General features: G+C 37.8%; 1 protein-coding gene across 2 annotated transcripts in view; it reads left to right on the top strand.

Moving 5' to 3' along the window:
• The first annotated feature begins 6,671 nt into the window (after nucleotides 1-6,671).
• The window catches only part of uvrag (UV radiation resistance associated gene), a 191,109-nt gene continuing 170,652 nt past the window's right edge, over nucleotides 6,672-27,128 (top strand). For both annotated transcript variants that reach the window (XM_061961810.2, XM_061961809.2), the window contains exon 1: nucleotides 6,672-6,970. In XM_061961810.2, coding sequence (XP_061817794.1) covers nucleotides 6,866-6,970 — 105 coding nt within the window. In that variant the 5' untranslated portion in view covers nucleotides 6,672-6,865. The remainder of the gene's footprint in view (nucleotides 6,971-27,128) is intronic.

Here is a 27,128-nt window from a genome sequence, read left to right as displayed (position 1 = left end):
TGCAGTAGAGTTAACATTTATTTTTTTGACATTTGGATTTAACATTTAGATTACCGGTATTCATATTCAACATGTTTTTATTAAGCTGTACCATTTGTACAGTATTTATATTTAACATTTAGATTCACTATTTAATTTCTACCTCAAATTTGAATATGGTACAAACAAAGTAGTTTTATGAAGTAATGTAGTAATAATGTACAGCATTTACCTTGGATTGTGGACTTCTACAGTATCTCCTTCCAGCTGCTTCGCCATCAAACACACCATCTGCATCTTCTCCATAATTTCATGGATAAATGTCAGCTGTATAGATATTATTTGAACGTCCTTGGCTGGCGTTATCGACTAATTCTGCTTCAGTATGGCGCAGACTAGCAGTGCTCCGCTCCAACTGCTTCACCAAGTGAGTCATGTTTTTTGATAATTTCTTTCTTTGATTCGATGAATATCATCCACTTCTTCTTCGCAGCACTGTCCTTCACACGCACTTTCTTCCTTGCCATGCTTGGAAAAACTAAGTTATGTCCATCTCTAGCTACAAGCTAATGCTCGCAAGTAAGACCGGATGTTTTAATCGGATCTCACAAGGTTCATTGTGACATTCACTAAGCCTGAGGTCTTCAACAGGGGTTCATGACCCCCTGGGGGTCTGCAGAGGTACTGCATGTAAATAAGACCGCCTAAACATCAGCTTGTTTACAAAAGACAGTCAAAAAGAGGCTTAAAGATGATCTCTACAGCAATGTTTGTGACATTTGGACCAACGCACCACCCTACATGTTATATAGGCCACAAAGATATGTTTAAACATTTGATTAAAAATATGAAAGCTGTTGCTTTACTGACTTTTTACATGATGGAATTCAAATATTTGATGCAAGATGTCGCCCGCTGGGTTAAATATGTTTTTGCCATTTTACCAGCTTAGATGTTTTTGAACTGAAAGTACTGTTTGCAAACTGTGCTGCAGAAAAGGTCAATTCGGATAATCCACAATACGCGCTATAAAGAACACACAAATCCTCTTGTTCATTGTGTGAAAAATATGGAAACCATACACAATGCAAACAATAAGTCAACAAGGTATTTTTTCTTAGCATTTGTACACTTGCACATCACTAAAACATGCGTATCAACAAAATATATATCAGTCCTTCCATGAATTTCATGCCACTTCATACAAATTTAATAAACCCTCACGACTTATGTGGAGCCAACCAGCGTCATTTTTGTCCCTGAGAAGAAACTTATCAAAATGTATGTTTGTTTCTTGTGTAGACGAAGCAGGAACGATAACATGTAACAAAATATCAACTCTTCATTGATCAAACGGCAAATTGGGTAGTCCTCCCACGTACCTCAGGAATATTTCCAGTTCCTGTCTACGGCACCAAGCCTTCTCGGAAATGTAGTATATAAAAATGTACTTCCTTGTTAACATGTATTTATTAAACCTTTATTTATTCAGGAAAAGACAATTAAGAACATATTTTCATTCACAACGCTGACCTAGCAAAAAGGAAGTATTTCCATGATAGAGATGTTGAGGCGTGATCATAATACCTCTCATTTACCAAAAAAAAATAGCGCGATAGATCGCTCACAACAGGTAACAAATGCTCCTAATGGGCGCGGGGTAAATGTGTTGGAACGTGAATAAATGTGCAAGATGGACAAACATCAAACGTAAAACATACACTGAGAATGTCAGCAATTTGTGTACAACAGAGCAGATATCAGACAATAAGGAAGCCTTTGGTGGTATTTTATTCTGTAATTATGATTAATTATTATGGTTATTAGTAGTAATGAATTAAAACAAAACAGTAATATGACATTGAGCTCTGAGTATGTGTTTTTACTGTCATCTAGTGTCTACTTTTAAAGCTGTGTGGTATAAAAAAAAAAAGTAAAATATCAATACAGTATTTATTTTGTATTTGTTGTTGAAATCCTGTACTTTTTAAGGTTAAGGAATGCTTAAAACGTTTTGGTTTTTTTATATACCAAATTCATACAAGTTGATCAATGTTAACTGCAAAAAAATAAGCCCAAAAATGTTGCAACTGTTGCCGCAACTTTCTGCGAATTTAGGAATTTCAGCGAAACCCTGGAAGGACAGCATGATGATTACTACTGAAATACAAGTTTCTGATATTCAGTTTGTGTGTTTGTTTTTGTTTAACACATACAGTAAGTACATAAAAGCATGTATAATTATTAACTATTAGACCACCTGTCTATTCCCCACTGTTTTGTCTTGTCCTATATTATTGTCAATGTGCTAATGAACTGTTGTGCAAAATGTCATACATTTTGGCCAGCAATAACATTAAAAATGAACAATGGCGCCCTTTAGAGGACATGCGATGTTCTAAAACTTTTTTTAAAAAGGCCTCTGGAAAACGATTTACAATCAATTGCCATTAAAGAAATATATATATATATATATATATATATATATATATATATATATATATATATATATATATATATATATATATATAATTGTATTAGTTTACTTCTTATTGTAAAAGCAAAATCTGCCTAATTGGGTCAATACAAATACATACAGTATTAGGTTAGTTTTCATCCATAAGCCTAATGTATACTGTAATATTTAAACAGGAAGTCTATTTGTATAACTGTTTTTTGTTACCCTCATGCAATTGCCTGTATAAATGTATAGAATTACACCTGTATCAATATATATAGTTACACCTGCATACATGTATAGAATTACGCCTGTATACATGTATATAGTTACACCTGTATAAATATATATAGTTACACCTGTATACATGTATATAGTTACACCTGTAAACATATATATAGTTACACCTGTATAAATATATATAATTACACCTGTATATAGTTACACCTGCATACATGTATATAGTTACACCTGCATACATGTATATAGTTACACCTGTATACATGTATATAGTTACACCTGTATTAATATATATAGTTACACCTGTATACATATATATATAGTTACACCTGTATATAGTTACACCTGTATAAATATACATAGTTACACCTGTATATAGTTACACCTGTATAAATATATATAGTTACACCTGTATACATGTATATTGTTACACCTGTATACATATACATATCTGTACACCTGTATAAATATATATACGGTAGTTACACCTGTATATAGTTACACCCGTATAAATATATATAGTTACACCTGTATACATGTATATAGTTACACCTGTATACATGTATATAGTCACACCTGTATAAATATATATAGTTACACCTGTATACAGGTATATAGTTACACCTGTATAGTTATATATAGTTACACCTGTATAAATATATATAGTAACACCTGTATAAATGGATCTAGTTACACATAATTCATCTGTAACTAAGGAAGTGTAACTAAATAAAATGATATATGTGTTACTAGATACATTTTTACAGGTAGTTATAGAGGTGTAACTGAATATATTTACAGTATACAGGTGTAGATGAATACAGGTGTAACCAAATATAGTTATACAGGTGTAACTAAATATATTTATATAGGCAGTTTTACAGATGCAACAGTGTACATTAACCCACAGTTATACAGGCGTAACTAAATACAATTATTCAGGTGTAACTAGAGGCATGTATGCAAGTGTAACTGAATACATTAACACATAGTTATACAGGTGTAACATAACGCAATCATATACATGTGTAACTAAATACAGTAATACAGGTGATTATACAGGTGTAACTAAATACTTTTATACAGGTGTATCGAAATACTTTTAAACGGGTAGTTATACAGGTGTAACAAAATACATGTATACGAGTGTAACTAAATACATTCATACAGGTGTAACTAAATACATCAACACAGTTATACAGGTGTAACTAAATACATTTATACATGTGTAGCTAATTACATATAAACTTATGGAACTTAATATTGTACAGTAACACATAGTTATACAGGTGTAACTAAATACATTTATACAGGTGTATCTAAATACTTTTAAACAGGTAGTTATACAGGTGTAACAAAATACATGTATACAAGTGTAACTAAATACATTCATACATGTGTAACTACATACATCAACACAGTTGTACAGGTGGAACTAAATACATTTATACATGTGTAGCTAAATACATATAAACTTATGGAACTTAATATTGTACAGTAACACATAGTTATACAGGTGTAACTAAATACATTTATACAGGTGTATCTAAATACTTTTAAACAGGTAGTTATACAGGTGTAACAAAATACATGTATACTAGTGTAACTAAATACATTCATACATGTGTAACTACATACATCAACAAGTTATACAGGTGGAACTAAATACATTTATACATGTGTAGCTAAATATATGTATACTTATGGAACTTAATACTGTACAGTAATACACAGTTATACAGGTTTAACTTAGTATATTTATACAGGTATAACTACAAGTATACACAGTACTTTTTGGGTAACTAAATACATATATGCAGGTGTAACTAAATACAGACAGGTAGTTAATATAGGTGTAACTGAATACAATAACAAATAGATACAGGTCACCGTGTATCTAAATGCAATCCGGGCTGTGAATCGTTGAGCACCACACAATTCGATTCAATTCTTGGCGGTGACGTTTTGATTCAGGAACGATTCTCGATTTAAAACGATTCTTGATTAAAATCAATACTTTTTTTTAAAAATTATTATTAACGTTGGGTTCCAGTTATTTGATTAACGATATTCCTCCTAAAATAGATAAACAGCTCTGATACATTTCTATATTACTTGAAAGTAAATTGGTGTTGTTTAATAAAATTCCACCCAAACATTATTAAAGTCAAATACAAATAAGGCAAGAAGAGAAGTATCCCACGCTTCTCTTTCCTAAAGTCAATCTGTACAGCAGATATGGGCATCTACATCAACATTATGATTTGCCTGAGTGGCTGGACAGGACAGATTAAAAAAAACAAAAAAAGATTTTTCATTTTTTTTAACCGATTAAGAATGAATCATTACAACTACGAATCGTGAATCATTCCAAAATCTTTTTTTTTTACACCCCTAGTATCTAGTTCGGGGGTCAGCAACCCGCGACTCTAGAGCTACAGGCGGCTCTTAAGTGGCGCCCTGGTGGCTCCATTGAGCTTTTTCAAAAATGTATGGAAATGCCAAAATAATGGGGTGAAAAATAAGTTATTTGTTGTAATATGGTTTCTGTAGGAGGACAAACACTACACAAACCTTCATAATTGTTAGAGAGCCCACTGTTTAATATATTTGTGTTTATGTCTCATGACAAATTGTCTGCTTGTAATATTGGCTGCATTTCTTAAATATTACATTTCAACATTTCTGTCTCCGAAAATTTGTGTCAGCCTGCAACATAGTCATTTTGATAGTAGGCTAATATAGCTAATATAGACATTTACGTCATGTGTTGCTTTCATTATAACACTTATTTAAGACTTTTAAAGTCATTTTGATAGTACACTAATATAGACACATACGTCATGTGTTGTCTTCATTATAACATTTACATAAGACTTTTAAAGTCATTTTGATAGTAGGCTAATATAGTCAATTCGCCACTTACATCATGTGTTGTCTTCGTTATAACACTTAAATAAGACTTTTAAAGTAATTTTTATAGTACGCTAATATAGCTAATTAGCCAATTACATCATGTGTTGCCATCATTATAAGTCATTTTGATAATAGGCTAATATAGACACTTACATCATGTGTTGTCTTCATTACAACATTTACAAAATACTTTTAAAGTCATTTTGATAGTAGGCTAATATAGCCAATTAGCCACATAAGATCATGTGTTGTCTTCGTTATGACACTTATATAAGACTTTTAAAGTAATTTTGATAGTACGCTAATACAGCTAATTAGCCACTTACATCATGTGTTGCCATCATTATAAGTCATTTTGATAGCAGGCTAATATAGACACTTACATCATGTGTTGTCTTCATTATAACATTTACAAAAGACTTTTAAAGTAATTTTGATAGTAGGCTAATATAGCGAATTAGCCACTTACATCATGTGTTGCCATCATTATGAGTCATTTTGATAGTAGGCTAATATAGACACTTACATCATGTGTTGTCTTCATTATAACATTTACACAATACTTTTAAAGTCATTTTGATAGTAGGCTAATATAGCTAATTGGCCACTTATATCATGTGTTGCCATCATTATAACACTTATATAAGTCTTTGAATTTTTTTTTTTTAATTTGTGGTCCAATATGGCTCTTTCAACATTTTGGTTTGCTGACCCCCTGATCTAGTTAATACATGGATACAGGTGTAAATACTAAATACATTTATTGTTTGAGGACCGTTGCTGCTTTGGAAAATATATATATATATATACTTAATAAATGACATATATTTTAATGTAAGTATCAATTGATCCAGTAAAGTGACAAAGCTTTGGCCCTGCAGTGTAGTCACGCCGTTCGAGCACCACTTCCTCATATTATGCTGCTTTGACATATTTAAACGTAGGACCGCCCACTAAAGATGATTGGCAACACATTTGACCAATAGTCTTACTGTATTTGCGATGTTAGCCCCGCCTGTGTGAGATGGACTTAGATTTCAGCCAATCAGCAGGTATGCGTCACAGCGCTAAACCGGAGACAAGTGTAGGGAAATAGCCTTCACTTTTGTTTACGTGCGGTCAGCAGACAGCTGCCGTCGCGCCTTCCTGCAAACTCAGCATTGTTGGATTTCTTTTCTACTCGCACGTTCAAAAAGCTCCGCGTCACGAATCCGTGGCCGTTGAGGATGTTTACTTGATCGCGGGCGAGCCTGTTTAGATGCCGACAGGAGGATGAGCTCCATCAGCGGTCGGGTTCTCGCCGTCCCCGCCGCCTGTGTCACCAACTCTGGAGCTTCCTCCTCCCGAGCCTTGCACGTCGAGCTCACATCCCAACAGGTAAAGCACACGGCGTTTAAACATGGCACGAAAACATGGAAGTGGTGTAAAATGTTGCAAATGTGTGCGTCGCAGCAGTTTTACAGCGTGTCACTTCCTGCAAGCGGGCCTGTCAGCCTAGCGAGCTATAGCTTGCTAGCTATTTAGCTCGTCTGACACACAGGACACTTTAATTAAGCACTTGTAAACAAATACATTGATTTAATAGTAATATTAGTTTTTTAATAAGTGTGAACTGTCGTCACCCTTGTGAGGGAAGCATGTATAAATATAATGCAGCTTGTAAACTTTGTGTTCCCAAGTGACATGTCACCTGAGGGGAAACGGTGGCATATGTTACGACTGGGATAATAGTTTGCCTATTAGGTGTTATTTTATGTAAAAACAACGGAACTATTGTTATTGTGCATCTGCCGTATTGATAACCTATCACACGACACGACGTGTGTGTAAAATCGTTCATTTTTCATTCATTTACACTGGGGTTGTCACATATAAGAATGTCAGTGGTCGATACGATTTTCACGATTATCGATACTTATTCGATACAAAAAACAAACTGAACCCTTGTACTTTTAAATTCATTAGTTTTTATTCAATTGTTTCAAAGTGGCAAGTATTTAAGATCACTGTGCTTCAACATATTTTTTACAAATCATTTAAAGTATCAGTAGAGTGAAAAAGTTAAAGTACCAATGATTGTCACACACAATTACCCTTGGACACCCCCTGAGAGGTGAGGGGAGCAGTGAGCAGCAGCGGTGGCCGCGCCCTGGAATCATTTTTGGTGATTTAACCCCCAAGTACGACCCTTGATGCTGAGTGCCAAGCAGGGGGGTAATGGGTCCCATTTTTGCAGTCTTTGGTAAGACTCGACCGGGGTTTGTACTCAAAAACAAGTTGCCTCTATATTGAAGCTATTGTCATATTTATTTATGACACTAAAAGACTTCCAAAGTTAGCGAATAAAGAGATATGATCAAAAAAGTATCTCACGGAGATTCTCAAACCATTTTGAGAGTTAACGAGGAAGCCAGTCACGTGATCCGTGGCGTAAACAATTTCATTGATTTAATAGTAATATTAGACACGTCGACCTGCTTCCCCGCTCTGTTTTTTATTAAGTGGGAATTGTCCTCACCCTTGTGTGGGAAGCATGTATAAATATAATGCAGCTTGTATATGTTACGACTGGGATGATAGTTTGCCTATTAGGTATTATTTTATGTAAAAACAACAGAACTATTGTTATTGTGCATCTGCCGTATTGATAACCTATGACACAACACGACATGTGTGTAAAATCGTTCATTTTTCATTCATTTACACTGGGGTTGTCACGATATAAGAATGTCAGTAGTCGATACGATACAATTTTCACGATTATCGATACTTATTCGATACCACGATAAAAAAACAAAACTGAACCTTTGTACTTTTAAATTCACTACTTTTTATTAAATTGTTTCAAAGTGGCAAGTATTTAAGATCACTGTGCTTCAACATCTGTTTTACAAATCATTTAAAGTATCAGTAGAGTGAAAAAGTTAAAGTACCAATGATTGTCACACACACACTAGGTGTGGCACAAATTACCCTTGATCACCTGGGAGGTGAGGGGAGCAGTGAGCAGCAGCGGTGGCCGCGCCCGGGAATCATTTTTGGTGATTCAACCCCCAATTACGACCCTTGATGCTGAGTGCCAAGCAGTGGGATAATGGGTCCCATTTTTACAGTCTTTGGTAAGACTCGGCCAGGGTTTGAACTCCAAAACAAGTTTCCGCTATATTGAAGCTATTGTCATATTTATTTATGACACCAAAAGACTTCCAAAGTTCCCAAGGGACATGTCACCTGAGGGGAAACAGTGGCATATGTTACGACTGGGATAATAGTTTGCCTATTAGGTATTATTTTATGTAAAAACAACGCCACTATTGTTATTGTGCATACGCCGTATTAATAACCTATCATAAGACACGACGTGTGTAAAATCAGCAGATCGTTCATTTTTTCATTCATTGTCACGATATAAGAATGTCAGTAGTCGATGCCAATGGATTTCCACGATTCCCGATGCTTATTCGATACCACAATAAAAAAAAAACTGAACCCTTGTACTTTTAAATTAACTACTTTTTATTCAATTGTTTCAAAGTGGCACGGATGTAAGATCACATCTTTTTACAAATAATTTAAAGTACCAGTAGAGTGAAAAAACAAGTTGCCTTTATATTGAAGCTATTGTCATATACAGTCGTGTTCAAAAGTTGACATACACAACTCTTATTTTTTTTTGTGATAGAGTGATTGGAGCACATACTTGTTTGTCACAAAAAACATTCACGAAGTTTGGTTCTTTTTTAAATTTATTATGTGTCTACTGAAAATGTGACCAAATCTGCTGGTTCAAAAGTATACATACAGCAATGTTAATATTAGGTAACATGTCCCTTGGCAAGTTTCACTGCAATAAGGCACTTTTGGTAGCCATCCACAATAGGGGTGTAACGGTACGTATATTTGTATTGAACCGTTTCGGTTTGGTTCGGGGTGTACCGAACGAGTTTCCACATGAACATATTAAGAAGCCGCCTTCGCTTCCTTCTGCCTCTGTCTCTGTCAGTCCTCTACACAGCACCCAGCATTGTCCCACCCACACAACCATCTGATTGGTTACAAACAGAGCGGTAACAGCCAATCAGCAGTGCGCATTCAGAGCGCATGTAGTCAGTGCTTAGCGTTTAGCAGGTAAGCATCAGGCAGGGGACTCTCCCCAAATTACAATAAACACCTCCCAGTCAACTACTAGTAACATCACTATGAGCCCGTTGACGTTCTAGAAACCTAAACGGCAGCTCAGCTCGCTCGCAGTCCTGGCTTGAGGTGAAGGCTAATTCGCTTTTAGCGTAATGTTAACTCATTTTGCAGTGTGTGTGTGTGTGTGTGTTACGGACAGCAAAGCCCTGTCTGTCTGTTATTTCACTTTACCTTTTTTTGTGTTGATTGAGCTGTGTTAAAGCAGGACATTAAGTTAAATAAAGAGTTTCTGTCTCTGATAGTTGATATAATAATGTAACTGCATCATTAAGCGCAACTCCATGGTGTTCAGGGATAAATAGTCTCTTCTATTGCTATTGTACCATTTTTTTCAGCTATAGTTACATTAATCATTAGTAATGGAGCAGCCTAGTTTTGAATTGCAGGGTCCCTGCTATCACATGTTGATAAAATATAACATTTACATAATAAAAATCAACTACAGGCTTCCCAAATGCTGTAATAAATTAAGCATGATGAGTTGACTTGAAACTGTTTAATGTTGCACTTTTTATATGTAGAAGAAACGTTTCGTCATTTTATTTAATCTGAGCAACAACTTGAGGCAGTTTAATGTTGATTAAAGTGGGCAGAATTATTATAGTGTTAATTTTTGTGTACCGTTACACCCCTAATCCACAAGCTTCTGGTTGAATTTTTGACCAATCCTCTTGACAAAATTGGTGCAGTTCAGCTAAATTTGTTGGTTTTCTGACATGGACTTGTTTCTTCAGCATTGTCCACATGTTCTCAATGGGGTTTAAGTCAAGACTTTGGGAAGGCCATTCTAAAACCTTAATTCTAGCCTGATTTAGCCATTCCTTTACCACTTTTGATGTGTGTTTGGGGTCATTGTCCTTTTGGAACACCCAACTGCGCCCAAGACCCAACCTCCGGGCTGATGATTTTAGGTTGGCTATCGAAAGCTCCTTATTGCAATGAAACTTGCCAAGGGCCATGTAACCAAATATTAACATTGCTGTATGTATACCTTTGACCCAACAGATTTGGTCACACTTTCAGTAGACCCATAATAAATGCATAAAAGAACCAAACTTCATGAATATTTTTTGTGACAAACAAGTATGTGCTCCAATCACTCTATCACAAAAAAATAAGAGTTTTAGAAATTATTGGAAACTCAAGAAAGCCATAACATTGCGTCCTTCACAAGTGTATGTAAACTTTTGACCTCGACTATATATTTATTTATGACACCAAAGGTCTTCCAAAGTTAGCGAATAAAGACATATGATCAAAAGAGTATCAATCGCACAGAGATTCCCAAACCATTTTGAGAGTTCATGAGGAAGCGTGGTCTGTAAAAAAACGTGAGAAACCAAAGATCTCTTCCCCGTCAACAACAATGCTAATCAAGCAGACTTTGTGAGAGCCAACAACGATTACTTTGGGAAAAGGTATGATCCAGAACCTTATATTTTTGAGCCTGATCACAAAGAGAATGTGCAATACTGTAAGTTTTAGAAGCTGAGTGCTAAACGGATGCAGCTTTATTGTAGCACTAAAGCATCAGCAACATTGTTAGGTGCTAAACAAACAAACTAATCATAATAAACAATAATAAAACAAACACTTTCCACTCTCGCTGGGATGCTGACCGACAGGACGCTCACCTAATTCCGTTTAGATGAAAAATCAATCGCAATCCTCATGAACCGCAACTAGCATCTTTTTGTGTCTCTTGCGTCATCTCGGGGGATGTCAAAGTCGACCAGCCTTTCCGTCAGTGGCCACATTTGTCAACTACCAGGTGAGAGATGCATGACCTATAATCTAGAATTATACATTTAGCTAGTTTGAGACGAAGCAGAAGCAGCTGCCGGCTTAGTTTGTCAACAATAGCAGCGTAAGCTAGCATTAGGTCACTGCTATTAATGCGCCGCTAAAATAGTCTGCGTTGGCGCTTTTAAATCACTCATATTTGGTTAATTTTTCAGTCACAACATATAAATTGAGTATTGTTGGAGGTTTCTGGAGGTTTTTTGAAGGTTATAATGAGCGCAATAGAGGACCCTTGATCTGTTGACTCAATTGTTAGCTATTTAATTACGATTTTGAATGCATAAAAAAGCCAAACATAGGATTGTGAAAGATAAACAGCACATCTCTTTTCAATTTTTGAGTATTTCCAGTATGACTGATCTGTTGATATTGTCAGAGTGCAGAAGCGTTACTACAATCAATACGTGTCCATGCTATACGATTTCTCAAATAGTTCGGCTCCAAATAAGCATCCTAAATCCCATGGTAACACCTGAATCTGATCGTGTTTTGTTTTTGAAAAGTCCGACATAACACCAGCATAAACAGCCCTGGATTATGCTATTGAAAACCAGATCTCTTGGGTGGGTGTGTTTAAATTAAATATATTTCTTCCCACAAAATATTGTGTAAATATTTATACATACCTGGTAATATCTGTTGTAAAGGTCTGGAAATGATTGGTTATTGGTAATGGTTCAAATTTCCATTATCGTGTAGGGCTGGGCGATATGGATGAAAAAGTATTTCTCGATATATTTTTACTTAAACTCGATATTCGATATGTATCTCGATATATTTTCCGGTGAAAATATACATATAAAGATATTCAGTCGGTGGCACTTTTATTAACCCAGTTAGTCAAGATGGGTATTAACAGCACAGAAAATAAACTGTATAAGTAGCACATAATTACATAACATAAATAAAATAGAAAAACAAAGAATGTATACATATAACAGAAAAATATTCTTTCTACATAAAATAAATAACATAGCTGTGCAAATAATACAAAATGTATCAAACTCAGATACAAAATAAATTTGCATGCAGGCACTTTTTAATTCCCAGTTGACGATGTAATGGACTGTCACACACATGTACAGTTCTGTGGTCCTACTAGACCACAGTCAGCGTGAAGTAAATGACTTTACTTAATTGTGCAGTTATGATCTTCCTCACTTCGGCGTACATTTTTGGCAGCATTTCTCGTGCGAAATATGCCCGACTTGTCAACTGGTACTCGGGATCGAGGACTTTGATGAGGCGAACAAACCAGTCGCGTTCGACAGTGGAAATGGGGACTAGATCTTTAGCCATGTGATATGCGATCGCTCTGGTTATCTGTTCCCACTTTTGCTGGTTTTCTCATAAGGCACTAATAAGCGTGATACCAAAGCTTGCAGTTTACATTGTTTTAGTGCTGGGGACGTGGATTGCACGTGCCACAAAGTTTTATACACTCTTCGTACTGTATTGGGTGTCGCTGTTGAAGGTGGTGGAATAGGTTCATTGTGCTCAAACTTTTTGTAGCCACAGGTTTCTGACACTCCCTACAAAACACATTCTCCTGCTTTTCGTCCAGTGGCTTAAATCCAAACCCCCGCCACACAACAAAGTCGTGGTGGGTGTTCAGCCCCATGAAGCAACATTAATTTCAGCATTCAGACCGGTTAGATTGTGGCTAAAATTTTCACATTTGTCATAATCAGAGGCTACTTTTGACACCTACAAAAAACTGCCAAAATCATAGAGTACAAACAATGTTTATTCTATTAGCTAACTTCCTTTATCTGAATAGCCATTTGTGATTCATAGCATGAAATAACAAATACTTTGCATTCATGTTGTTTCAAAATGATTCAACTATTCAATGTCAAAATATAAAGAGTAGAAATAATGGACAAAATGTCAGCTACTGTCTTGTTTTAAAACACCAATGAAAATGAAAAGTAATATTTAGACAGGCTATACTGTAGCAAAAGTCATCACATGTCTGCCACAATCATGTGTATTCCACGTCTTCCATGTCGAGGGCAGTTTTGATTTGGGTTTACATGGTAAACAACTAAAATGAATGTGTTTGGCATTGTTTCATCCAGACGCATACATTTGTCCAAATGTGGCCAAGTAGACACATTGTGGGTTTCATGGGCGTCGTCTACATCGCTAAAAGAAAAATCTAAGGAAGAGAATCCCTCCGCCATCTTCCACTAGTTTATTTTTTTTAAGCTTAAATTGCCTGCTTGAATATTCCCTCTTCTCTTCTCCAACTCTCCAGTCTGCTGTGATTTCCCTTCCTGGTTTGATGACCCGCCCTATCTTGCCTCTGATTGGCCTGTCCGTAATGTTTTGCCCTAATCTTTACCAATCATGACTCATCAAAGTACACCAACCAACCAATCACATATTTTCTTATACGCAAACCAACCAATCATTGATTTTTCCTGTATATTTTGTCCCCTGCCCATGAAGTTGCATTAGTCCAGTTCTCTCTTTCTCTTCTCTCTCTCTCTTCTTTTGGGTCTAAACATAGCTACGCTACGGAAATCGCTACTTGTTTAAAAAGTAGCGAAGCTACTGGCAAATGTAATTAAGCTACGTAGCTTCGATTTTAAGTTAATTATTTTTTACTGGAAAACCGTAGTATTTACCACTGCAGCCGTAAACCGGAATAGATGATCAAAAACCGTACTCATTACGGGAAAACCTGTAGTTGTTGGCAGATATGCAGAAGTTGGCGTTTTACTTACTAGTTGGTCACTGTCACACATTAAAGTTGAAGTTAAAGTACCAATGATTGTCACACACACACACTAGGTGTGGCGAAAATATTCTCTGCATTTGGACTCATCACCCTTGATCAACCCCTGGGAGGAGAGGGGGGCAGTGGGCAGCAGCGGTGGCCGCGCCCGGGAATCATTTTTGGTGATTTAACCCCCAATTCCAACTCTTACGCTGAGTGTCAAGCAGGGAGGTAATGAGTCCCATTTTCATAGTCTTTAGTATGACTCGCCTAGGGTTTGAACTCACAACCTACCGATCTCAGGGCGGACACTGTAACCACACATGTCGCTGGTGGCACAGTCAGACTCCATATTTACTTTTGTGTTGTTGCTGTGGGTCAGTGCAGTGGGGTGTAGAGGGCAAGGACGTCTTAGAAGGGGAGGCCATGGAGTGTTGAGAGGGAGTGGGAAGCGGGGGAGAATCAAGGATCACAACAAATAAGCGGAGTTTGGTCATTTTAACGTGAAATAAATAATATCCATATTAAGATATTTTCTTATTTCATATCTTGTTCAAAAATATATCGATATATCTTACAAACTCGGTATATCGCCCAGCCCTATTATCGTGCATCCCTAATGTAAAGTAACCAGGGGTGTACACAGTGCAGCCTGTGTTTTGCTGTAGTACCGTATTTTCGGACTATCAGGCGCACTTAAAATCCTTCCATTTTCTCAAAAATCGACACTGCGCCTTATAAACCAGGTGTGCCTAATGTATATATTAATTTTGTTGTGCTTACGGACCTTGAAGCAATTTTATTTGGTACATGGTTATGATAAGTGTGGCCAGTAGATGACAGTCACACATAAGAGATACGTGTGGATTGCAGGATGACGTCAGCGGATTATCTATGTGTGTTAAAGGTTTGCCCAAAGTGCTTTGCGTGAGTCCACCATTCTAGTCCAACAATGTAGTCAATAATCTCCTTCTTTTTCTCTATCTCTTTGTTGTTGGGCATTCATCCTCCGCTGTTGCCATTTCTAAAATAAAGTAGTAATTTATATCTGTCAGTAGACTTGCTAGTGAAGCACTAAAAACAGCTCGTACAACAAAGGTGACGGGGATAAGATGCTGTAGAAGTGGAGCCACGTAAGTAAGACCGCCCACAAAACTGCGCATCCTAAAGAGGCGGTCAGAAAGCGGCTTGAAGATGGTCTATAAAACATAATCTATGGAACATTTTGACCATCCATCCATCCATTTTCTACCGCTTTAAGAACATACATTACATGTTATGTTGACCACAAAGAACTGTTTTAAATGTAGAAAAAATGTGCCTTTAATGCTGGTGCGCCTTTTGCATGAAAACAGACCTGAATAGACCCGCTCTTTGGCAGTGCACCTTGTAATTCGATGCGACCCTGTGTAAGAAAATTACGGTAATAAAATAAGCAGCAACGACTGAAAAACACAGCAAAACAATACAATAAGAAAAAGATATGCTGATAACTAATAACCAGTGTTGGGTTAATTACTGAATACCAGTAACTAGTTAAAGTTACTAGTTACTTTATTTCAAAAGTAACTCAGTTACTAACTCAGTTGCTTACACCAAAAAGTAATGCGTTATTGTGAAAAGTAACTATTTAGTTACTTATTTTTCTCTTCTTTTTTTTTAAAAGCTCCTATTAATGCCCTTTTAGCCTTCATTTCAGTACTGTTATTGCACTGGAGAATAATACAATCTGTTGATCAACATGACATGCATTTTTATTTTCCTTTTAACATAATTAATGAAAAACAGTGCAACATAAAAAGACATCTTTCTTTAAACTTGGACCAATGACCATTAATATAAAAAAAAAAACTTAAAGTGCAACATAAGAAGGCACATCATCTTCCTTGAAACATAGATAGTGAAATAAAGCCTGACATCTGGAATGATGCTGCTGTCTTCCACACTTGGAGCCATGGATTGTAGAATCCTTGTTTTCAGTGGCAGGATCATTGACACAGATGGTGAGGTTTCAGTGCTCAGTAGAGATGTAACAGTTTTGAGGGGGTTAAGCACCTGGAGGACCTCAACTGCCACTCTCACATCATCATCAGACAGGGTGATGATGTCTTTGACATTTGTTTTCAGGGTGTTGTGGGTCAATGCAGAGTATATAGCTGCCTGCTGCTCCACCAGTTCATAAGTGGAGTTCCACCTTGTTGGGACATCATGTATGAGTTTATGAGTAGGCAGCTTTGGCATTTCTTGCTTTGTCTTAAGCACATGAGCAGCTGTTGTGCTTGGGTGGAAGCAGGAAACCTCCTTCCTGATCCTCCCAAGGAGGCGCTCCATCCTATTGAATGAGATGTGATGCCAAATTCACTACATGTGCAAAGCACCCTATCTGTGGTCCCAGTCCTGCTTCATTCACTGCATATATTTGATTTTTGGCATTATCACGTGTGACTGGGATATCTTTATCTTCCATTCCTCCACTGCTTGTGCCAGTACCTGCGCAAGGTGACTCTCGTAGAGGGGGCGTGTCTTCTCATCTGCCAGTCTGCTGTGATGAAGTGAGCGCTTATCGTCATATAGTTCCCCTGGACGTCCACCAGTCTGTCATGAGCGCAACAGGTGATGCTCGGGATAGTTAAATGATAAATGATAAATGGGTTGTACTTGTATAGCGCTTTTCTACCTTCAAGGTACTCAAAGCGCTTTGACACTACTTCCACATTTACCCATTCACACACACATTCACACACTGATGGAGGGAGCTGCCATGCAAGGCGCTAACCAACACCCATCAGGAGCAAGGGTGAAGTGTCTTGCTCAGGACACAACGGACATGACAAGGTTGGTACTAGGTGGGGATTGAACCAGGGACCCTCGGGTCGCGCACGGCCATTCTTCCATTGCGCCACGCCGTTCATCCACAACTTTTTTCTTCTCCTGCTAAATAAAAATCTGGCACAATCTTATCGCTGAAGTGGGTGCGCGACGGGATGTCGTAACGTGGCTCAAGTACGTTCAGCATGTGTTTAAAAGCCTCGTTTTGCACAACCGAGTCTGCACCTATAAACACACCGATTAAATGGCGCGGTGCATTCAAGCTCCTCCGTTACTCCGCTCGCCATGACCACGCTGTGTGTGGACTGAACGTGCGAACAACCTTTTTTTTTTGTTTCATATATCAAACCGCGGATCATGTGTGTGCCTCCCCTCCCCATACCCACACCCAGACACACACACAGAGCGCGCCTCTTTTCTTCTCTCCGGCTTGTGACAGAGGAAGATTCAGAAGGACGACACCGCAGCGTTTCTGTTTCTAGCCGATACTACATAAAAAATAACGCAGTAACGCATCATGTAGTAACGTTAACTGAGTTACTGAATATAAAAAATAACGCGTCAGATTACTAGTTACCGCCGAAACTAACGGTGTTACAGTAACGCGTTACAAAGTAACGCGTTAGTCCCAACACTGCTAATAACACAGATTTGTCTTTACCGTTTTTTCCGCACTATAAGGCGCACCTAAAAACCTCCAATTTCCTCAAAAGCTGACAGTGCGCCTTATAAGCCGGTGCGCCTTATATATGGACCAATATTGAGCCACAACAGGTCTCGCAACTACGATAACTACGCCGACTTCATTTCCCCCCTTCTACGGCTGCTTACTGTAGAAGAAGAAGCGCTTCTTCTTCTACGGGGGAAAATGAAGTCGGCGGCTGACTACCGTAGTTGCGAGACCTAAACTTTATGTAAAGACCCAAAAATGGCTCCTATTAAGAGAAACGCTTACGACGCAGAGTTTAAACTCAAGGCGATCAGTCACGCAGTAGAACACGGGAATAGAGCAGCAGCGAGAGAATTTAACATTAACGAATCAATGGTGCGGAAGTGGAGGAAGCAACATGATGACCTGCGCCAAGTAAAGAAGACTAAACAGAGTTTCCGAGGGAACAAAGCGAGATGGCTACAGTTTGAGGACAAACTGGAACAGTGGGTTGTTGAACAGAGAGCAGCAAGTCGAAGTGTCAGTACAATCACTATTTGTTTTGTTGACATTCGCTTTAGCGCAGCTCCATCTAATGGATGCATAACGTAACCCCAGCCTCTACTGTAGCGTCTATTCTATGCGCCTTATAATGCGGTGCGCCTTTATATTTGCACAAAGTTTTAAAATAGGCCATTCATTGAAGGTGCGCCTTATAATCCGGTGCGCCTTATAGTACGGAAAATACGGTATATGTATAGCATTATTTTAGTATTAAAAAAAAAATACATGCCTCATAGCTAATTATATAATGTCATTTTGACACCGCTCTGACCACGCTCCCACCACACCCCTGGCCACACCCCAGCCACCAGAAATTGATTAGCGTTGTGTGGGAAACACTGCAACAGCAGGCCTAAATCATGAGTTTCTTTAATCAGTTTGGATGTCTACAGTTATTGTAACTGTAATGCACCCTGTTTTTCACGAAGTGTGGGCATTCAAAGTTGGTAAAAACTTACAGCCTTACATAAAACTGTTTTAATTTGTCAACTTTTATCTTTTTTTTACCTTTGAAGTATAGTTCTAACCTTTTAATTTAGATGCCTTAAAAAGCTATTTAGCCTTTAAAATTTGTACTTGAAAAATGTGCAAATACTCTGATTTTAAACACTCATTTCTACTTAGTGAGAGTTTATTGCACATGTTTTCAATGCATGACGATGTGCAGTCACATGTGTACCATGAACTGTCCTCGGGTTCCAGTCACACTGGGGAAAAATAGACTGTGTTGCTGCTTTATTCGTGACTTTGGAACCTCAGCACCCATCCAGTATGTTTGTGCTTGTGGGCAAAGGTATAATGTAAATATTGTGTACAGCACAATGTCCTGGAGATGGAAGGATTTTCAAGTCAATCAAACATTGAATAAATACAGTCCCTATGTGATTTGTGTCAAATGGTTGTATTAAAAATGTTCTTGTATTTGCTTTTTGATGTCACATGTTGTCTGTCTACCAGTGTTGGCCCTGCGATGAGGTGGCGACTTGTCCAGGGTGTACACCGCCTTCCGCCCAAATGCAGCTGAGATAGGCTCCAGCGACCCCGAAAGGGACAAGCGGTAGAAAATGGATGGATGGATGTCACATGCTTGCTTGCATGACTGATTAGTGATCAAATTAATATTATTGGTGCGTGAAGACGCATTTTATTGTGTTACGACTGCACTAATTGAGCATTGCTGTGGATACAGATGCGAGTTACATGCATCACCTGACTTCATGTCTAAATATTAACTGTTGAGTATCTCTAATCTTCGTGAGATACTGACAATATAAGGTACAAGTGATATAACTGTGGCCTACGATATAGCTTTTAATATTATTGTTACATTGTGATCATGCATGTTGATGACACATTCTGTGTTCTGCAAATACTTCTAGCGATAGATGTAACAGCTAGTACCCCCCCACTGTGCGAGTCGTTAATCCTTGCGTCCATGGCGGCAAAAAACCCTAAGTTTTGACAGGAAATGTATCACTTGAGGACGAGGAATAGCTTAACATGCTACACTACATACCTTAGCAAGATACAATAAGGCATGCTAACAGCTAAGCTAGAGCTCTTAAATGTAAACAGAAGTGGCGGGATCGATACAAGTATCAACAGTAATAGTACCAAGTATTGATAGTATCAGTTGTCAATACTTTATTGAATTAGATAGACTTTTTTTAAGCTAAAAAAATCTGGTGAAAAAAGTCTTGAATCAGAATCAGCTTTGTTGGCCAACTATGTTTAACACACAAGGGGTTGTACTTGGTAGACTGTGCACTTGGTCAATGCAAGAAACAAAGAAAAATGATAAGACTCCAGAGAGCATAGTACTGTGGCGACCATTCGAGGTGTCCTCTTGGTATGAAAACGAGGGAACATTAAAGAACACAAAGGACATAAAATACATTAAAGGAGCACAGAGCTGATGCAACCAGCTGTCACTTCAGACGTGGTGCTGTTTCTACATACAGCTACCAAAGTAAAACCCAACGAAAAACAAAACAAAAAAAAGAGCAATACATCATCAGTGATGGGTAAGCTACGTGAAAAATAGTAACCGAAACTACAAGTTACTCTTGATTAAATGTAGGTAAGCTACATGAGAAGCTATCCCCAAAAAATTGTAGCAGAGTGTGTGCGTGCGGGAAAAAAAAAATAGATAGATAGATGGATAGTACTTTATTGATTCCTTCAGGAGAGTTCCCTAAGGAAAAAAAAATAAAAACATAAATATATATATATTCATCCATCCATCCATCCATTTTCTACCGCTTGTCCCTTTTGGGGTCGCGGGGGGTGCTGGAGCCTATATATATACTGTATACGTGTGTGTGTGTATGTGTGTGTGTATATATATATATATATATATATATATATATATATATATATATATATATATTAATAATAATACATTTTATTTATAAGGCGCCTTTCTGGGTACTCAAGGACACCGTACAAAATCAAAACAATAAAATCAAATTGGATAAAAACAATAACAACAACAAAGATAGAGAAGATAAGATGATTACAATGAATAAGCAGTCTGGAATAGGTGTGTTTTGAGTCTTGATTTGAAGAGGGATATTGAGTCTAAGTTACGAAGGTCTGATGGTAAAGAGTTCCAAAGATGTGGGGCAGAGCAGCTGAAAGCTCGGGGAACCCATGGTGGACAGTTTAAATAAGGGGACAGTGAGATGGATGGATGAAGAGGATCTTAGGGAACGTGAGGGCGTGGCGACATGGATCAGGTCAGAGAGATATGACGGAGAGAGGTTATGGATGGCTTTGAAAGTGAGGAGAATTATTTTAAAGTGGATACAATGTTTGATGGGTAGCCAGTGGAGTTGCTGCAGAACAGGGGTGATGTGCTGGATTGAAGGGGTTCTGTTGATTATCGGGGCTGCAGAGTTCTGGACAAGCTGACGTTTGTGAAGTGACTAGTGAGGGAGACCAAACAGGAGAGAGTTGCAGTAGTCCAGGCGAGAGGTGACCAGGCTATGGACTCGTATGGCAGCAGTATGAGGGGTAAGGGATGGGCGAAGACGATTAATGTTTCGTAGATGAAAATAAGCAGACCGGGTAATGTTGTTTATGTGGGCTTGAAAGAGTGTGCTGTCGAGGATCACCCAGACTCTTGACTTGGGAGGAGGGTGAGACAGAGGAATTGCCGAGAGTAACGGACAGGCTGTTGGTTTTGGCGAGAATGGTTTTTGTACCGACAAGTAAGATTTCGGTTTTATTACTATTGAGTTGAAGGAAATTGGATGAGAACCACTGCTTGAGTTCACTGAGGCAGTCTGTAAGGGAGGAAGGAGGAAGAGAGGCAGTTGGTATGGTTGAGATGTAGAGCTGGGTGTCATCCGCATAACAGTGAAAATGTATTTTAAATTTTCGGAAAATATTGCCAAGGGGAAGAATGTAAATGATAACAAGCAGGGGACCAAGAACAGAGCCCTGGGGGACACCAGAGAAAACGGGAGACGGAGGGGATTTGAATGAAGGGAGTTGAACAAACTGAGTGCGGTCGGAGAGATATGATCTAAACCAGTGAAGGGGTGTGCTTGTGATGCCAATACTGTGCAATCTAAGGAGGAGGACAGTGTGTGAAACGGTGTCAAAGGCTGCAGTGAGAGCTAAAAGGATTAGGATAGTGAGAAGACCAGAATCAGCTGCCAGGAGGAGATTGTTTGTGATTTTTACTAGTGCTGTTTCAGTGGGGCGGAAACCAGACTGGAATTGTTCATATAGGTTATTTAACTGTAGGTGGGAGTGAAGTTGGGATGAGACCGTTTTTTCAAGGATTTTTGAGATAAAGGGCAGATTTGAAATTGGACGAAGATTATTAAAATTATTTGGATCTGAGCCTGATTTTTTCAAAATTATATAAATATAAATTATAAATGTAAATTATATATATATATATATATATATATATATATATATATATATATATATATATATATATATATATATATATATATATACCGTATTTTTTGGAGTATAAGTCGCTCCGGAGTATAAGTCGCACAGACTGAAAATGCATAATAAAGAAGGAACAAATCATATATAAGTCACACTGGACTATAAATCGCATTTTTGGGGGAAATTTATTTGATAAAACCCAACACCAAGAATAGACATTTGAAAGGCAATTTAAAATAAATAAAGAATAGTGAACAACAGGCTGAATAAGTGTACATTATGTGAGGCATAAATAACCAACTGAGAACGTGCCTGGTATGTTAACGTAACATATTATGGTAAGAGTCATTCAAATAACTATAACATATAGAACATGCTATACGTTTACCAAACAATCTGTCACTCCTAATCGCTAAATCCGATGAAATCTTATACGTCTAGTCTCTTACGTGAATGAGCTAAATAATATTATTTGATATTTTACGGTAATGTGTTAATAATTTCACACATAAGTCGCTCCTGAGTATAAGTCGCACCCCCGACCAAACTATGAAAAAAACTGCGACTTATAGTCCGAAAAATACGGTATATACATATATATATATATATATATATATATATATATATATATATATATATATATATATATATATACACATTACAGTGAGGTCCATAAGTATTTGCACACCATGCAATTTTGCAAGTTCTCCAACTTAGAAATTAGGGAGAGGTGTGAAATATTCATCATAGATGTATTTCCACTGTTAGAGACATCATCTAAAAAGAAAAATCCGGAAATCACATTGTATGATTTTTTTTTATGATTTATTTGTATGTTACTGGGGTTCATAAGTATTTGCACAAATGAGAACATCAGTGTTAATATTTAGTGCAGAATGCAATTACAGAGGTGAAAGGTTTCCTATAGTTCTTCACCAGATTTGCACACACGGCAACAGGGATTTTGGCCCACTCCTCCACACAAATCTTCTGTAGATCTGTCAGGTTTTGGGGCTGTCGCCGAGCAACACAAAGTTTCAGCTCCCTCCAAAGATTTTCTATTAGATTTAGATCTGGAGACTGGCTAGGCCACTCCAGAACCTTGTTATGCTTGGTATGGAGCCACTCCTTGGTTATCCTGGCTGTGTGCTTCATGTTGGAAGACCCAACCACGACCCATCTTCAATGCTCTGACTGAGGGAAGGGGGTTTTTGGCCAAAATCTCTCAATACATGGCCATGTTCATCCTTTCCTCAATACAGTGCAGTCGTCCTGTCCCCTTTGCTGAAAAGCATTCCCAAAGCATGATGCTTCCACCCCCATGCTTCACTGTAGGGATGGTGATACTCATCCTTCTTTTTCCTCCAAACCCGACGAGTGGAGTTTATACCAAAAAGTTCTATTTTGATCTCATCTGACCACATGACTTTCTCCCATGACTCCCCTGGATCATCCAGATGGCCATTGGCAAACTTCCGTGCGATGCATGATTTTAAAGCACTACGCCGTAGTGTTCTACTGATAGTAGCCTTGGAAACAGTGGTCCCAGCTCTCTTCAGGTCATTCACCAGCTTCTGCCGTGTAGTTCCTCACTTTTCTTATCATGAGTGATTCCCCACAAGGAGAGATCTTAAATGGAGCCCCAGTCCGAGATAGATTAGCAATCATGTTTAGCCTCTTCCATGTTTTAACAATTGCTGCAACAGTTGATCGTTTCTCACCAAACTTCTTCCCAAATGTCCCATAGCCTTTTCCAGCTTTGTGGAGCTCTACAATTTTGTCTCTGGCCTCTTTTGACAGCTCTTTGGTCTTGCCCATGGTAGCAGTGGACCTTGACTGACTGTGGGCTGCACAGGTGACTTTAATGAGCTCAAGGGGTGGTGGGTGGTTGATTAGTTGTGGGGTAAAGATGGACTTTTTTTTTTAAGGTAGATTGACAGCTCTTTGAGAGTCAGAATTCTTGCTGATTTTCATGTGTGCAAATACTTATGAACCCCAGTAACGTACAAATAAATCATTAAAAAAATCATACAATGTGATTTCCTGATTTTTCTTTTTAGATGATGTCTTTAACAGTGGAATTACATCTATAATGAACATTTCACATCTCTCCCTAATTTCTAAGTGGGAGAACTTGCAAAATTGTATGGTGTGCAAATACTTGTGGACCTCACTGTATATATATATATATATATATATATATATATATATATATATATATATATATATATATATATATATATATATATATACACATAAATAACCCAGTATGACATGCATTAAGCTACAACTACCTCTCGGGATCCTCACACCCCACTGTGTGTATTTTAGTTAGCCTTTTTGTTTGGCCCACTGCTTTAATGTTAATAATTTTCTTTACCTACAGTAAAAAACAAAAAAAAAAACAGCATATATATATAACTTGAAAAAAAAACAATGACTTGTGTGTTAGTTGGGAACAGTTAGTAATGGTTATGTGCAGTAAAACTATTCATGAAGTCAACTCACCGTATTGTGTGTTCCTAAATTTGTGTTGGACAACTTAGATGAAGAGAACAGTTATGATTTTGATTTCCAGAGTAAACTACAAAAAACTACGTTTTTGGGCATTGTTTTCTCTAAACGCATACATTTGTTTAAATATGGCTAAGGAAACACATTATTGTGGGTTTCCTGGATGTCATCTTCATCTCCAAAGGAAAAATCGAATTTTCAGGATAGAATCTCTCTACCATTATTAAGTATGTTTCTTTTTGTTTTTTTAATTGTCATCTTGAAGCCTCCCTTTGCCTCCTACTCATTTGTTGTCATGTGACAACATGTGTGTCTGTTATTATTTTGCTTTCTGGTTTCGATGACCCTCCTTATCTTGTAATGTTTCGGTAACCAATTGTGACCCATTATACGAACACCAACCAATTATCGTGGATTTTCTCTGTATCTATGGAGGTTCTCATCCATCCAGGTCTTTGTATTTTCTCTGTATTTTTTTGGGCCTGGATTTGCAGTCCATTTTCTCTCCGTAGTTTTGATGTAAGCTACCTTGCTACATGAGTCTAAAAAATAGCTAAGCTATAGGAATAGCTACTCGTTCATAAAGTAGCTAAGCTACTGCAAGCTACTGGGAAATGTAGTTAAACGCTACGTAGCTTTTCTACATGTAGTTTGTTCCTGCCCATCACTGTACATAATACATGTTGCGCACATACCATTGCACAATGCATAGACACAGAGACAGGAACAGATGCAAAAAAGCAACCAATTAGAGAGCCTGCTCCGTTCGTTTTAACTAGTAAATACGACCATGAAAGGTCTTAACATTATGTTTACTTTAAATGCATTCACTTCAGGCTCGCTTTTAAATGTTATGATTTTTTTGAGGGCGTCACTCATAACTACAAAAACTAAATTAAATAAGTACCCAGTGTTTCCCACAGGACAGGCATCTATTTGTGGTGGTGTGGTCGGGGGGTGGGGGGTGGCGGCGGCAGCGGCGATGACCAAGAAGAAAGCGGAGTTGGAATATAATTACAACATTTTATGTACATATTTATATACAGATTTGAACAATTAGTGATTCACTGAAATATATTTATTAATTGTGGTTCTTACAAAAAATATATCTTATAAAATATAAAAGCTAAAATGTCTCTTAAAGCTCTGCCCCTTTAATTAGTGAATACTAAATAATTTAACTTTAGCCTACTACTACAACCATATTATTTACCAGCAACATGAAGTGAAACAGAGGCAGAGGTGTCCTGCCACAGTCAGTCAACCTCCTCCTCCTCCTCCTCCTCCTCCTCCTCCTGCTGCTAAACAGGTCGCACCTGTGGTCCGGACTGTAGGCCTACCTCCTCTCCAAGTCAAGCCCTTTTCGGCCGTTGAAATATTTTTCTATACTCATCTGTGTGAAGGAGTGAACATCCAACGTTAGAATTTATTACTAACGAGCAGAAGCGCTCTATGTACAGTGCTGTCTAACCTTAAGCGGCAGCAGCTCAACACATGCAGGGTTCAACGTTAAGGTTTTTTTCTACTTGCCCGACTTCTCAAATCTACTTGCCCCAATATTTTTACTTGTCCTGCCTAGGTTTTTTCTGGCTGTGTAGTGCTCATGGCTTATATCTTACTAAAATTCTTCCCGTTGACTATTTACAACACTACACAGTATTTATTATTATTATTATTATTATTATCTATAATTACATTTAAATGGCATTGCATACATGTAAAATTAAATGCTATTTCACATTATTTGACCAGTAGCAGTTACACTCATCTGAACAGGTCAGCCACCTGTTTAAAGCCCGATCACAGTTGAAATCTTGAAATGAAGGGCTTTTAATGGCCAAAACATTAACCTGGACAACATTTTAACAGCTGGTTGGCTCAGATGTTATTCTTTTCATTGCATTCACATGCTGCAGTGGACAGTGGACAATTTAGCTTCAGTCCATGTGTGTTTATTGACAACAGGGTTATAACCTGGACATGTTAGCTCGTCGGTAGGGTAACAGTTGACTGTTACTACGTGCGTCTGCCCCGGCCCACGAGTCAAACAGCGGCGGTGTTAATGAAGCAGCAGATTAACGTTAAATATATGACGAGCCGCGAGCGATGCAGCTATAACATATCTACCTAGAACCTATATTACCCTCGTATTTTGATCCCGTTTCGTCCGTCCGTCCGTCCCTCTTCTTCTTCTTCTTCTTCTTCTGGCCCACCAGGTGAATTAAGTGCTATTGGCGGAGTTACCGCCACCTACTGCACCGGAGTTGTAACTACAAGCAACATTCACAGACAGTCCCATTGCTTTTATGAGCGGTCGAGCGAGTCAAAAGCCGAAAAATCCA

The sequence above is a fragment of the Nerophis lumbriciformis genome, linkage group LG09 (assembly GCF_033978685.3).
Source record: "Nerophis lumbriciformis linkage group LG09, RoL_Nlum_v2.1, whole genome shotgun sequence".
Lineage (NCBI taxonomy): Eukaryota > Metazoa > Chordata > Actinopteri > Syngnathiformes > Syngnathidae > Nerophis > Nerophis lumbriciformis.
The sequence above is the reverse complement of the archived record's forward strand: the minus strand, read 5'-3'. Positions and strand labels throughout refer to the sequence as shown.